Source organism: Crinia signifera, chromosome 2 (assembly GCF_055691185.1).
Source record: "Crinia signifera chromosome 2, ASM5569118v1, whole genome shotgun sequence".
In the NCBI taxonomy this organism is placed as follows: domain Eukaryota; kingdom Metazoa; phylum Chordata; class Amphibia; order Anura; family Myobatrachidae; genus Crinia; species Crinia signifera.
The window spans coordinates 396048129-396062638 of NC_139218.1; the positions used below are offsets into that span (position 1 = coordinate 396048129).

Below are 14510 nucleotides of genomic sequence, written 5' to 3' on the forward strand. Positions count from 1 at the left end.
TCCGTGTACTGAGGTTATCCAGAATCAGCATCTCCCTGCCTGTGCCTGTAAGGAGCATACTAGGTGCAGTATGCAGCTCAGCCAGCAGGGGGCTCTGTAATACTCCTTTTCTGTATCGCGGTGGTGTTGTATCTCCTAGGACGGTGCACAGATTTCATTGGTGTTTTAGCTGCACCCATACACCAGAACTCGGAAGTTTTCCTGTTCATCTTTTGTCTACTATTTGTAATTATTTACAGTGTATATATTTCATTCATTTAGAAAAGGATTATTTATTACAGCATTACTGAGGAACGCTGCGGCAGGATTGCGCTTATAGAACAGGTATTGCCGCAGTGCTTGATAAAAAGGCTTTCCCAGTTAAAGTATAGGCTGTCCGACCCGGTCCAGGAGATCTAACAACAGGTGACATTTCCCAGACCACCTAGCTGGTACACAGGTGTAGTCATTACTAACTGTCACATTACCCAGACCACCTAGCTGGTGCACAGGTGCAGTCATTACTAACTGTCACATTCCCCAGATCACCTACCTGGTGCACAGGTGCAGTCATTACTAACTGTCACATTCCCCAGATCACCTAGCTGGTGCACAGGTGCAGTCATTACTAACTGTCACATTCCTCAGATCACCTAGCTGGTACACAGGTGTAGTCATTACTAACTGTCACATTACCCAGATAACCTAGCTGGTGCACAGGTGCAGTCATTACTAACTGTCACATTCCCCAGATCACCTAGCTGGTGCAGAGGTGCAGTCATACTAACTGTCACATTCCTCAGATCACCTAGCTGGTGCACAGGTGCAGACATTACTAACTGTCACATTTCCCAGATCACCTAGCTGGTGATTAGTCATTACTAACTGTCACATTCCCCAGATCACCTAGCTGGTGCACAGGTGCAGTCATAACTAACTTTCATGTTTCCCAGACCCCTAGCTAGTGCACAGGTGTAGTCATTACTAACTGTCACATTCCCCAGATCACCTAGCTGGTGCAGAGGTGCAGTCATAACTAACTGTCATGTTTCTCAGACCCCTAGCTTGTGCACAGGTGCAGCCATTGCTGTCACATTGCCCAGACCACCTAGCTGGTGCACAGGTGCAGTCATTACTAACTGTCGCATTCCCCAGATCACCTAGCTGGTGCACAGGTGCAGTCATTACTAACTGTCACATTCCCCAGATCACCTAGCTGGTGCACAGGTGCAGTCATTACTAACTGTCACATTGCCCAGACCACCTAGCTGGTACACAGGTGTAGTCATTACTAACTGTCACATTACCCAGATAACCTAGCTGGTGCACAGGTGCAGTCATTACTAACTGTCACATTCCCCAGATCACCTAGCTGGTGCAGAGGTGCAGTCATACTAACTGTCACATTCCTCAGATCACCTAGCTGGTGCACAGGTGCAGACATTACTAACTGTCACATTTCCCAGATCACCTAGCTGGTGATTAGTCATTACTAACTGTCACATTCCCCAGACCACCTAGCTGGTGCACAGGTGCAGTCATTACTAACTGTCACATTCCCCAGATCACCTAGCTGGTGCACAGGTGCAGTCATTACTAACTGTCACATTCCCCAGATCACCTAGCTGGTGCAGAGGTGCAGTCATAACTAACTGTCATGTTTCTCAGACCCCTAGCTTGTGCACAGGTGCAGCCATTGCTGTCATATTGCCCAGACCACCTAGCTGGTGCACAGGTGCAGTCATTACTAACTGTCGCATTCCCCAGATCACCTAGCTGGTGCAGAGGTGCAGTCATAACTAACTGTCATGTTTCCCAGACCCCCTAGCTAGTGCACAGGTGTAGTCATTACTAACTGTCACATTTCACAGACCACCTAGCTGGTGCACAGGTGCAGTCATTACAGTCACATTCCCCAGACCTCCTAGCAGGTGCAATGGTGCAGTCATTACTAACCGTCTAATTTCCCAGGCCACCTAGCTGGTGTACAGGTGCAGTCATTACTAACTGGATAATTTCCCAGGCCACCTAGCTGGTGCACAGGTGCAGTCATTACTAACTGGCTAATTTCCCAGGCAACCTAGCTGTGTACAGGTGCAGTCATTACTAACTGGCTAATTTCCCAGACCACCTAGCTGGTGAACAGGTCCAGTCATTACTAACTGTCACTTTTCGCAGACCCCCTAGCTGGTACACAGGTGTAGTCATTACTAACTGTCATATTTCCCAGATCACCTAGCTGGTGAACAGGTGCAGTCATTACTAACTGGATAATTTCCCAGGCCACCTAGCTGGTGCACAGGTGCAGTCATTACGACCTCCCGCTTTCTGTCAGTCATACTGCTGCTACATTGCGTTTACGATCCGTACGCAGTTTCAGATACTATTTCACCTTGAGCTTGTGCAGTGCAAAAGGTACAGATGCAACAAGAGATCAAGTCAAATACCGAGGCCTCTCAGCGCTATCTGAGCATGGTCTGGCTGCATCGGCGCAGGAGACGGCACAGTTCGCTGCTGTCCGTGGTTCTCTGCTGCATACCTCCAACTGCCCAGGAGGCTTCTGTAATGGGGAACAGATGTTGGCCCTAATTCACACCCACTCGGTCCGCAGGAAATTCACTGCGGGGACCGATGGTGTGGAGTTGCGCATGCGTATCGAGGAATATACACATGTGCACACCCGAGTCACATTTATCCCTAACCGACACATTCTACAGATCCACAAGTATTCTCTAGGGCATCCTATAAAATGTTCCACAGCATCTGATGGTTGCTAGGGGTAACATCACCACTTTTCATTTTTAGAAGCGTTAGTAATTTCAACGCCCGCCTTCATATCGACCATCAGCGTTCATCTAGAAAGTCCTGGCTTACTTATTTGAGTGAACAGAGGGAAAAATCGTTCGATAGTGAGAAACCATCGGATAATTTTTCCTCTGTGCGGACGCATGCGAGCGGGTGTGTAAGCGTAAACATCCGGGGGCGTGTATTCGGCGGGGGCAGCATTAAACTGCTTGCTAAGCTGCCAATATACGCGGCCTGGGGAGCAGGACTGAATCACCCCACTATGTTTGTAGGAAGGTCCTGATTCAGGTTTTGGTCCATAATCAGGAAAAGTGGCAGCGTACAGATGTTTGGCATCAGGTGACCTGCAACATGAATGGCTCAGATGCCGCAGGAGAACACACTCACACAATGCATGAGGCATCTGCTTATACCTGACGCATCCAGCGTCATTACATATCAGATCTTATCAGGTGGGAAACATATCAGGCAGAGGTGGCATTGTGAAACCTGGAGCCAACTGGATCCAGGGTTGTTGCGGGGGCTTAGATGTAGTAGTGACAGCTTAGGAGGGTTTCATTTCATATTTCATATATATTTAGCAAGTACAGTATCATTGGTTGGCTGAAGTAATGGTAGAATTAGATGGATGTGGTAACGGTAGTATTTCATGTGTGTCTGTGTAGGATAGGTAGAATTGGTTGGCTGTAGGATAGGTAGAATTGGTTGGCTGTAGGTTAGGTATAATTGGTTGGCTGTAGGTTAGGTAGAATTGGTTGGCTGTAGGTTAGGTAGAATTAGTTGGCTGTGTGATAGGTATAATTGGTTGGCTGTAGGTTAGGTAGAATTGGTTGGCTGTAGGATGGGTAGAATGGGTTGGCTGTAGGTTAGATAGAATGGGTTGGCTGTAGATTAGATAGAATCGGTTGGCTGTAGGATAGGTATAAATGGTTGGCTGTAGGTAAGGTAGAATTGGTTGGCTGTAGGGAAGGTAGAATTGGTTGGCTGTAGGGTAGGTAGAATTGGTTGGCTGTAGGCTAGGTAGAATTGGTTGGCTCTAGGTTAGGTAGAATTGGTTGGCTGTAAGATAGGTAGAAATGGTTGGCTGTAGGTAAGGTAGAATTGGTTGGCTGTACATTATGTAGAATCGGTTGCCTGTAGGTCAGGTAGATTTGGTTAGCTGTAGGGTAGGTAGAATTGGTTGGCTGTAGGTTAGGTAAATTTGGTTGGCTGTAAGATAGGTAGAAATGGTTGGCTGTAGGTAAGGTAGAATTTGTTGGCTGTAGGGTAGGTAGAATTGGTTGGCTGTACGTTATGTAGAATTGGTTGCCTGTAGGTTAGGTAGATTTGGTTGGCTGAAGGTTAGGTAGAATTGGTTGGCTGTAGGATTGGTAGAATTGGTTGGCTGTAGGATTGGTAGAATTAGTTTGCTATAGGTGAGGTAGAATTGGTTGGCTGTAGGTTGGGTAGGATTGGTTGTCTGTAGGATAGGTAGAATTGGTTAGTTGAAGGTTAGGTAGATGGTTGGCTGTAGGGTAGATAGAATTGGTTGGCGATAGGATTAGTAGAATTGGTTGGCTGTAGGTGAGGTAGAATTGGTTGGCTGTAGGTGAGGTAGAATTGGTTGGCTGTAGGATATGTAGAATTGGTTGGCTGTAGGATATGTAGAATTGGTTGGCTGTAGGGTAGGTAGAATGGGTTGGCTGTAGGATATTTAGAATTGGTTGGCTGTAGGATAGGTAAAAATGGTTGGTTGTAGGTTAGGTAGAATTGGTTGGCTGTAGGTTAGGTAAAAATGATTGGCTGTACGTTAGGTAGAATTGATTGGCTGTAGGATAGGTAGAATTGGTTGGTTGTAGTTTAGGCAGGACTGGTTGGCTGTAAGATAGGTAGAATCGGTTGGTTGTAGGATAGGTATAATTGGTTGGCTGTAGGATAGATAGAATTGGTTGGTTGTAGGTTAGGTAGAATCGGTTGGCTGTACGTTAGGTAGAATTGGTTGGCTGTAGCATAGGTATAATTGGTTGGCTGTAGGCTAGGTAGAATTGGTTGGCTGTAGGCTAGGTAGAATTGGTTGGCTGTAGGATAGGTAGAATTGGTTGGTTGTAGGTTAGGCAGGACTGGTTGGCTGTAAGATAGGTAGAATCGGTTGGTTGTAGGATAGGTATAATTGGTTGGCTGTAGGATAGGTAGAATTGGTTGGCTGTAGGTTAGGTAGAATCGGTTGGCTGTACGTTATGTAGAATTGGTTGGCTGTAGGCTAGGTAGAATTGGTTGGCTGTAGGCTAGGTAGAATTGGTTGGCTGTAGGATAGGTAGAATTGGTTGGTTGTAGGTTAGGCAGGACTGGTTGGCTGTAAGATAGGTAGAATCGGTTGGTTGTAGGATAGGTATAATTGGTTGGCTGTAGGTTAGGTAGAATCGGTTGGCTGTACGTTAGGTAGAATTGGTTGGCTGTAGGATAGGTAGAATTGGTTGGCTGTAGGTTAGGTAGAATCGGTTGGCTGTACGTTATGTAGAATTGGTTGGCTGTGGGCTAGGTAGAATTGGTTGGCTGTAGGCTAGGTAGAATTGGTTGGCTGTAGGATAGGTAGAATTTGTTGGTTGTAGGTTAGGCAGGACTGGTTGGCTGTAAGATAGGTAGAATCGGTTGGTTGTAGGATAGGTAGAATCGGTTGGCTGTAGGTTAGGTAGAATCAGTTGGCTGTACGTTAGGTAGAATTGGTTGGCTGTAGCATAGGTAGAATTGGTTGGTTGTAGGCTAGGTAGAATTGGTTGGCTGTAGGATAGGTAGAATTGGTTGGCTGTAGGTTAGGTAGAATCGGTTGGCTGTACGTTAGGTAGAATTGGTTGGCTGTAGCATAGGTAGAATTGGTTGGCTGTAGGCTAGGTAGAATTGTTTGGCTGTAGGCTAGGTAGAATTGGTTGGCTGTAGGCTAGGTAGAATTGGTTGGCTGTAGGCTAGGTAGAATTGGTTGGCTGTAGGTTAGGTAGAATTGATTAGATTTGGATACATTTAAAGAAAATCAAAGAAACTGATTATTTATTATAGAGACAGAGACCCCCAGGCAGTACAGATGGAATCCAGCCACCCTATAATCTCTGCTATGTTCCGTACATTTCCAGTAGTGGTGCATATAGCGAAGTAGCAGATATAGCAGAGTGGGCTTTATTGCAGAGTTTAATGAAATGGGTTGAAAAATATTCTCATTTTATTTTTTGGCTTGTATTGGGGGAAAATCACTGAGCCTGCCAGCCCCTACCATACCCTGCCAGCCGCTGCTATCCCCTGCCAGCCGCTGCTATCCCCTGCCAGACACTGCTATCCCCTGCCACCCGCTGCTATCCCCTGCCAGCCCCTACCATACCCTGCTAGCCACTGCTATCCCCTGCCAGCCGCTGCTATCCCCTGTCAGCGTAACAATTCATGTAAAAGCCACAATTATATAAATGAAATGTGAAAGGACATCACTCCCCGCTATCACAGAATGTGAGTGATTAAACATCTTCACATGTCTTGACCAGTATGATGGCAGCAGATCAAAGTCCCTGGTAAAGTTCTTCCACTCCTATGATATTTGAAAAGAGATATTTTTTGTCGACCATGGGAGCTGTAGGACTGTTTTGCTGCCACCACCACTGGACTCATTTATCCTGATGGCAGGATGGCCATGTAGGACTGTTTTGCTGCCACCACCACTGGACTCCTTTATCCTGATGGCAGGATGGCCATTGTCACCTATCTCAGTTTGGAGTCATTTGGACACGGGTCCATCCTGGATGCAATCCTGCATTTGCAAAATTTATGCCCCACAGTGACCCAGTGATAAGCCGGGTCGCTGGCGTTAGAAAGGGGGCCTGGCTGAGCATTGGGGGCGGGGAGAAAGCAGCGCTTGGAGCTGAAGCTGCCTCCTCCCTATAGTATGAGTTTGACTGTGTGTCTGTGACAGATTGTGACGAATACTTGTGCGACTTATTGCAGCGATATAAAAGTTACCACTTGTCATCTGCATTTAGCAAAACATATCACACGGGCAGATGACAGCTACCACCTTCAATGGATTAGAGTGAACGTTTCACCTTGTTGGACCCGTGTATACTGCACAACAACCCCGGTAAAACCCTTCCTTTAACCTGGGTCAGAACGTCAGGTTGCTGGACTTGGGTTTTTTCTAATGGCCCTTTCACACTGCACAGAGACCCTGGTTGGACTCAGGTTATTTGTACGGTGTGAAAGGGTAATATAAAAAGCACACAACTGGGCAAAACCAAACTGCACTGCAGGTAGTGCAGATGTAATATGTGCAGAGAGTTAGATTTGGGTGAGTTATGTACAAACTGCAATCTAAATTGCAGTGGAAAAATAAAGCAGCCAGTACACCCTATTTACCCTGCACAGAAACAAATGAACCCACCCAAAATGTAACATTTCACATCTGCCCCACCTGCAGTGCGGCATATTTGTTACCTTTTTAATGTGAAACATTTTGTTGTTACACTGCAGATGTTGGCAGCGGGTGGGAGCAGAACCGTTACTCTGTAACACTTGCCCGTGACGGCTGTTATATACAGAACTGACAGCGTGCCCACGATGAGCCCGCTCTGTGCCATAATATATACTAATCTCCCCACATGAAGGATAGGCACCGGGAATGTTCTCTCCCCCACACAACAGAGTATTGCCTTTGGCCCGGCCGGCTGAGCCTAATGGAACCGAGCTCATTAGACGCAGTCAAAGGAACACAAACAGAACTTCTGTGAGTGTCCTGTTACTGATGGAGGCGAATCAATGGAGAGCAGCAGGCGTAGAGCAGCGCAGCCCATCCAGAGACTCGCCGGGGTGGTATGTGTCTAGGTCAAAACCATATAGTCGACATGCACTGCGTCAGCATTGGTAAAAGGCCGACACACGGACATTGGCGACCATTTGTCAATGTCATTAATTTCCACGTCAACATTTTTCATGTCGACCTTATGCCTATTGGCCTTTTAGGGTCGACCTGTTAACTCTCAACCTAAACACTGTCAACTCTATTATCCTCTCCCGAGGGCTGGATGGGCTCAGTCTGGCAGATGGTCCTCTGCGTGGCTTTTGTATAAAGATGGCGGAATCTGAGCTTTGCGGTACAACCTTGGGGTTGTTTTATAGCATTTCGGAACATAATCCACCTTGTGTCTATTATTGGGACATAGCAACGGATAACGATTCTGTAATGTGGCTGTTATCTGCGATGCTAATACAATACTCCAGAATGAGTGGTGCCGGGGGGGGGGGGGGGGGGGGGGGGGGGTTGTGCATAGAATATGCTATATATAACTGTGTTTACTGGTCTTGGTGTATACTAGGTAGGTAGTGGGTACAAACCTAGAGCTGAGTGAGTGTAGGGAATTAGTGGTTACAAGCCTAGAGCCCAGCGAGTGTAGGGAATTAGTGGGTACAAGCCTAGAGCCGAGAGAGTGTAGGGAATTAGTGGGTACAAGCCTAGAGCCGAGAGAGTGTAGGGAATTAGTGGGTACAAGCCTAGAGCCCAGCGAGTGTAGGGAATTAGTGGGTACAAGCCTAGAGCCCAGCGAGTGTAGGGAATTAGTAGGTACAAGCCTAGAGCCCAGCGAGTGTAGGAAATTAGTGGGTACAAGCCTAGAGCCCAGCGAGTGTAGGGAATTAGTGGGTACAAGCCTAGAGCCGAGCGAGTGAAGGGAATTAGTGGGTACAAGCCTAGAGCCGAGCGAGTGTAGGGAATTAGTGGGTACAATCCTAGAGCGAGTGTAGGGAATTAGTGGGTACAAGCCTAGAGCCGAGCTAGTGTAGGGAATTAGTGGGTACAAGCCTAGAGCCAAGCGAGTGTAGGGAAATAGTGGGTACAAGCCTAGAGCCCAGCGAGTGATGTCACTGCAGTTCCTGCATCTCACGTCTATACACCAATGGAACAAAAATCTGGTAATATCTGAATGACAGTTTTTGTCAGTTTTCCAGCATTTCAAAGCAAATGGTCAACTGTCATTTGCTCCCATAAATGACCAGATTTTTGTTCCAACCAGCCAGATTGCCCAATAAATCTCCAAGTGTATGGCCAGCTTAAGTAATCATTGCTACTCTGCCTGTGTGTCTGTGACAGATTGTGGCGAATACTTGTGTGATAACTTATTGCAGCGATATAAAAGTTACCACTTGTCATCTACATTTATCAAACAAAAAATCACATGGGCAGATGAGAGCTACCACTTTCCATGGGTTAGAGTGAATGCTTCACCTTGTTGGATCCGTGTTAGGACTAAAGAAGTTCTGTGGCTCTGATCCATACAGGACATGAACCTTCTCCCCATATGGACTATAACAGGTTACAGCTATAGCAGATTCTCTCCCTTTATAAATGTAAATGTTGCAGCGATATAAAAGTTACCACTTGTCATCTGTATTTATCAAAATTTACAACATGGGCATCAGAGGACTGTCGCCCCCCCTGATGGATTAGTGTAAACGTACCACCTCGCTGGCCTTGTGCAAGACTAAAACAGTGACTCCGATCAGTACCGGACATGGACCTTTCCAACGTATGGATTTGGAACATTTGGTTCTAGGTTCTTGCTGTGGCATCTGATTTATAATTGTGTCTTCACGGATTATGATTCCTGCAGCCCAGCCTGGGATTTCTTCCCCTCTCCCCGTGGATTGCTGTGGATTCGGGCTCTGTGGATTATAAATGCTGTTCCCTGTGGAATTATGGTTCGTGGATTACAGAACTTTTCTCACCCTATGGAGTAAAACTCGCATTATCCCACCTGAAGCTCTCCCCCCACGCCGGGCAACGATTGTTGGAAATAATTTCTACAGCCTCATGCCTCGCATTATAGTCATTGATCTGGTATTTTCTATCAAGGCTTTAGCGATAAAAGTTCTATATTTGCTTCCAGTGGTGAATCATGGGTCACGCCCTGCATTTGTGGACACTGCGCATCAGTTATAGTAAATCTGAATGCTTTTGTACGTAGCACAATCTGGCGTACCGTATGTCCATCTCGCCGGCGCCTCGCTGCGTATAAAGGGGCACATTTTCTGATGTTTGGTCACATGACATCCTTCTCTCTGCCTCCAGGTCCGGATATGTTCTGCATATTCCATGGGAAGAAGTATGGAGCTGGGGAGAGCTGGCACCCGTACCTGGAGCCTCAGGGTCTTGTGTACTGTATCCGCTGCACCTGTTCTGAGGTAAGTCTGCCGGGCGTCCGTCTGTAAACCGGTCATAATATAATAATGCCTGGACAGGCTGTCTCTCTGTAACACTGCTGCAGATGCTCTCTCTGCTGAAGTGGCACTACAGATGCTGTCGCCAAGATGGCGCTATATTCGAGCATTGTCTAAATGCCGCACCCCCATCTGATTACCGCAGCTTACGATGTACAGGCCATTATGGCCACAGTCTCCCTATCCTCCACTGGCTCCTTCCAGCAGTACCACACACATCACACAGCACGCGTCACCCAGCGACCGCCGCAGTCTCCAGATCTCGGTACAATGCAGCAGCTATGGGACATGGCGGAAGACTTGCTGGATGGTAGTACAGCTGGAGAACGCGCAGCAGCTGTGTGATGTCATCAGCTCGCCATGGGCCGGAGTAGTCTACAAATGTAACAGAGTGGGATAATCAGAAAGTACGAGATTTTGGACGAGTTTTCCCATTTCTTTATAATGCCAAATCATTTACAAAATCAACCTGGCACCGTAGGGAAATCGCATTGCATCGCATGGGCCATTATAACGGCATGCGATGCGATTTTTTCATGTCATTTTTTTTTAAACACCACAATATCGCAACGCATTGCATCGCATCGCATTGCATCGCATGTCCTGCAAAATCGCATGCGATTTTATACGGTGTGCGATGCCATGACATTAGGTATACAATAATATGATTGTATGTCCCAAAAATATATGTAATGCACCCTATCACTATCCATGCCACCCGAAGTGTGGCGAGTGCAGCGAGCCCCGTGAAGGGGGGCGGAACGCGTCCTCCGACTTTTTCATTACCCCACTATCCACTTCGGTGTGGAGTTGATTTTATACAGTGTGGCGAGCACACGCTTCATGCTCGGTGGCTCGCTGCGCTCGCCGCACTATATAAGATCAATTCCACGCCGACGTGGATAGTGGGGTAATGAAAAAGTCGGAGGACGCATTCCGCCGCCCCTTGCGGGGCTCACCACGCTTCGGGTTGGCGTGGATAGTGGGGGGGGGGGGGTGCGTTAAACCTATTTTTTGGGACATACAATCATATGATTGCATACCAAATTTAAAATAGAAACTTTTTTGGTGCTTCTGTTTTTTGGGAAAGATGGGCGGGTATTTATGTCGCCGTGCAGCCATGTCTTACTGGGGATTTACTGTAGGCAGTGTCCATCATGGCTGAGATCTGTGGTATCCATATGGCTTACAGACAGTGTCAATAGGTCAACACCATCAAGATGACATACGAATGGTCAGATGGTTGACATGGCGATGTTCGACTCATTAAAGAGTCGAAATGAGTTATTTGTTATTTTTTCCACTTTATTATCCAAGCCGAACGTGATTGGGAACAGAAAAGTGTGCAGTGAGACCCCGGTCCGCAGTCGAGCGCAGTGGTACCCTATTTGGGGGTCAGTGTGCTCCGGTCTCAACATTGACGCCAAAAAAGTGAAAACTCATGTCAACCTTTTCATGTTTCGTCCTTTTCGTCTTTTCTGGTTGACGCAGACATTGTAGACTTCCTCCACGCCCTAGTGGATGGTAGGGCATGAAATTCGGCCTATGTTGGCGGCTAAAAAGAAGGTGAAAAACTCATGTTGTTGGCCTTTTGACTGTTGACGTAGCCTAAAGCTTGTGTTGACCTTACCAATATGCTGCTGTTGAGGGATAGTCGCCGCGTAGAGGATTATACAACAAACAACACAATTAAACCAGCGCTTTTGGGATCAATGCACATTGACTCTATCTCAAAAGCGCGTTTTAATTGTAACAAAGTAACATAGTAATTAAGGTTGAAAAAAGACGTTAGTCCATCGAGTTCCACCTATTTGTTTGTTGTCATTCTTACCTGTTTGCTTTATGACATCATATTTAAAGAGCCAGTGGAGCCGCTACTGTTTTCTCTTGGATATAAGACTTTAGCACAGCGAAGGGCTGTTTACTGTTGGAAAACCAATAAATGGAGCCAGAATCCTGAACACAGCCGCTGAAATGTGGGACGAGCGGAGCCGTCTTGGCATGGCAGTAAATGAGTCCGCACTTGTTTTGCTTTTTTTCCTAGGGACATCGTATACCTTGAAATCCCTCCAGCAGTGACGGCGTTAAGTCCCAGTAAGGAGGGCTGCGTTACACCAGCACACTGCCCCATTATTCGGCTGCAGTGGAGGGTTTCATGACGCGGCGTTAAGTCCCTTTACAAGCTATAACATTTTTGTTACTAATCCCTTTCCCTGACCACTGTTCCCGAGCCCCAGCCGCGTCTCACCGCCTGTAACAAGGGCTCATTCATAGACTCCAGAGCAGGCGGCGGTTTCCCAGGGCGCAGGCCACTTACCAGCTAATTGATAAAGATGCACGCAGAGCTTACACATCTGGTCCCGCATCAAGTGTTCAGATGACACTGGCACAGCCACCGGCGGCCTGTGACAGCGGCGCTCCCCCCAGACGCGGCTGACGTCACCTGGCTCCCTCTCCGCAGACAGATTAATTACTTTCACTTAATAATTCTCAGCTGAGTATGGCGTGCTAATACTTCAGGCATACATTGCTCCATTGTCAGCGGCGGCCCGGGATTCTCCCACGGAGGGGATGGAGCTGGCTTGGCATGTCGGGTTCGGAGAATGGACCTGTTCATGCGACAGAACTGTCAGTCTTGCCCACGCCCTGCGGAGGTGCCTGTTGGGAGCATGCTGGAGGGTGTCATCTCTCTACTGGCCATGTGGACTCTGTATCTCATTTGTTTTATGTTCTGAGTGCTAGTGCGGGATAACAAATAGGCGTAGAGGACCCAATCGCATGGCGTTGCCCCACTGTAATCACGTGTTCCTGCTGTGCCTCCGCGCCCAGTGTCTGCCAACATGCTCTTGTGCATGGCACTGCCCCACCGTAAACACGTGTTCCTGCTGTGCCTCCGTGCCCAGCGTCTGCCAACATGCTCTTGTGCATGGCACTGCCCCACCGTAATCACGTGTTCCTGCTGTGCCTCCGCGCCCAGTGTCTGCTAACATGCTCTTGTGCATGGCACTGCCCCACCGTAATCACGTGTTCCTGCTGTGCCTCCACGCCCATCATCTGCCAACATGCTCTTGTGCATGGCACTGCCCCACCGTAATCACGTGTTCCTGCTGTGCCTCCACCCCCAGCATCTGCTAACATGCTCTTGTGCATGGCACTGCCCCACTGTAATCACGTGTTCCTGCTGTGCCTCCGTGCCCAGCGTCTGCCAACATGCTCTTGTGCAAGGCGCTGCCCCACCGTTTTCAACTATTCCTGCTGTGCCTCCGTGCCCAGTGTCTGCCAACATGCTCTGGTGCATGGCACTGCCCCACCATAATCACGTGTTCCTGCTGTGCCTCCGTGTCCAGCGTCTGCCAAATGCTCTTGTGTATGGCACTGCCCTACCATAATCACGTGTTCCTGCTGTGCCTCCGCGCCCAGTGTCTGCCAACATGCTCTTGTGCATGGCGCTGCCCTACCGTAATCACGTGTTCCTGCTGTGCCTCCGTGTCCAGCGTCTGCCAAATGCTGTTGTGCATGGCACTGCCCTACCGTAATCACGTGTTCCTGCTGTGCCTTCGTGCCCAGCGTCTGCCAACATGCTCTTATGCATGGCACTGCCCTACCATAATCACGTGTTCCTGCTGTGCCTCCATGCCCATCATCTGCCAACATGCTCTTGTGCATGGTGCTGCCCCACCGTAATCACGTGTTCCTGCTGTGCCTCCGCACCCAGCGTCTGCCAACATGCTCTTGTGCATGGCACTGCCCTACCATAATCACGTGTTCCTGCTGTGCCTCCATGCCCATCATCTGCCAACATGCTCTTGTGCATGGCACTGCCCCACCGTAATCACGTGTTCCTGCTGTGCCTCCACGCCCAGCGTCTGCCAACATGCTCTTGTGCATGGCACTGCCCCACTGTAATCACGTGTTCCGGCTGTGCCTCCGCGCCCAGCATCTGCCAACATGCTCTTGTGCATGGCACTGCCCTACCATAATCACGTGTTCCTGCTGTGCCTTCACGCCCATCGTCTGCCAACATGCTCTTGTGCATGGCACTGCCCCACCGTAATCACGTGTTCCAGCTGTGCCTCCGTGCCCAGCGTCTGCCAACATGCTATTGTGCATGGCACTGCCCCACCGTAATCACGTGTTCCTGCTGTGCCTCCGTGCCCAGCATCTGCCAACATGCTCTTGTGCATGGCACTGCCCCACCGTAATCATGTGTTCCTACTGTGCCTCCGTGCCCACCGTCTGCCAACATGCTCTTGTGCATGGCACTGCCCTACCATAATCACGTGTTCCTGCTGTGCCTTCACGCCCATCGTCTGCCAACATGCTCTTGTGCATGGCACTGCCCTACCATAATCACGTGTTCCTGCTGTGTCTCCGTGCCCAGCGTCTGCCAACATGCTCTTGTAAATGGCACTGCCCCACCGTAATCACGTGCCCCTTCTGTGCCTCCACGCCCAGCATCTGCCAACATGCTCTTGTGCATGGCACTGCCCCACCGTAATCACGTG

At 48.5% G+C, this 14510-nt stretch overlaps 1 protein-coding gene across 2 annotated transcripts in view; it reads left to right on the plus strand.

The window, feature by feature from the left end:
- CHRDL2 (chordin like 2) overlaps nt 1-14510 on the plus strand; it is a 113168-nt gene that overhangs the window by 69785 nt on the left and 28873 nt on the right. For both annotated transcript variants that reach the window (XM_083170506.1, XM_083170507.1), the window contains exon 2: nt 9857-9969. In XM_083170506.1, the coding sequence (XP_083026632.1) occupies nt 9857-9969 (113 nt within the window). The remainder of the gene's footprint in view (nt 1-9856; nt 9970-14510) is intronic.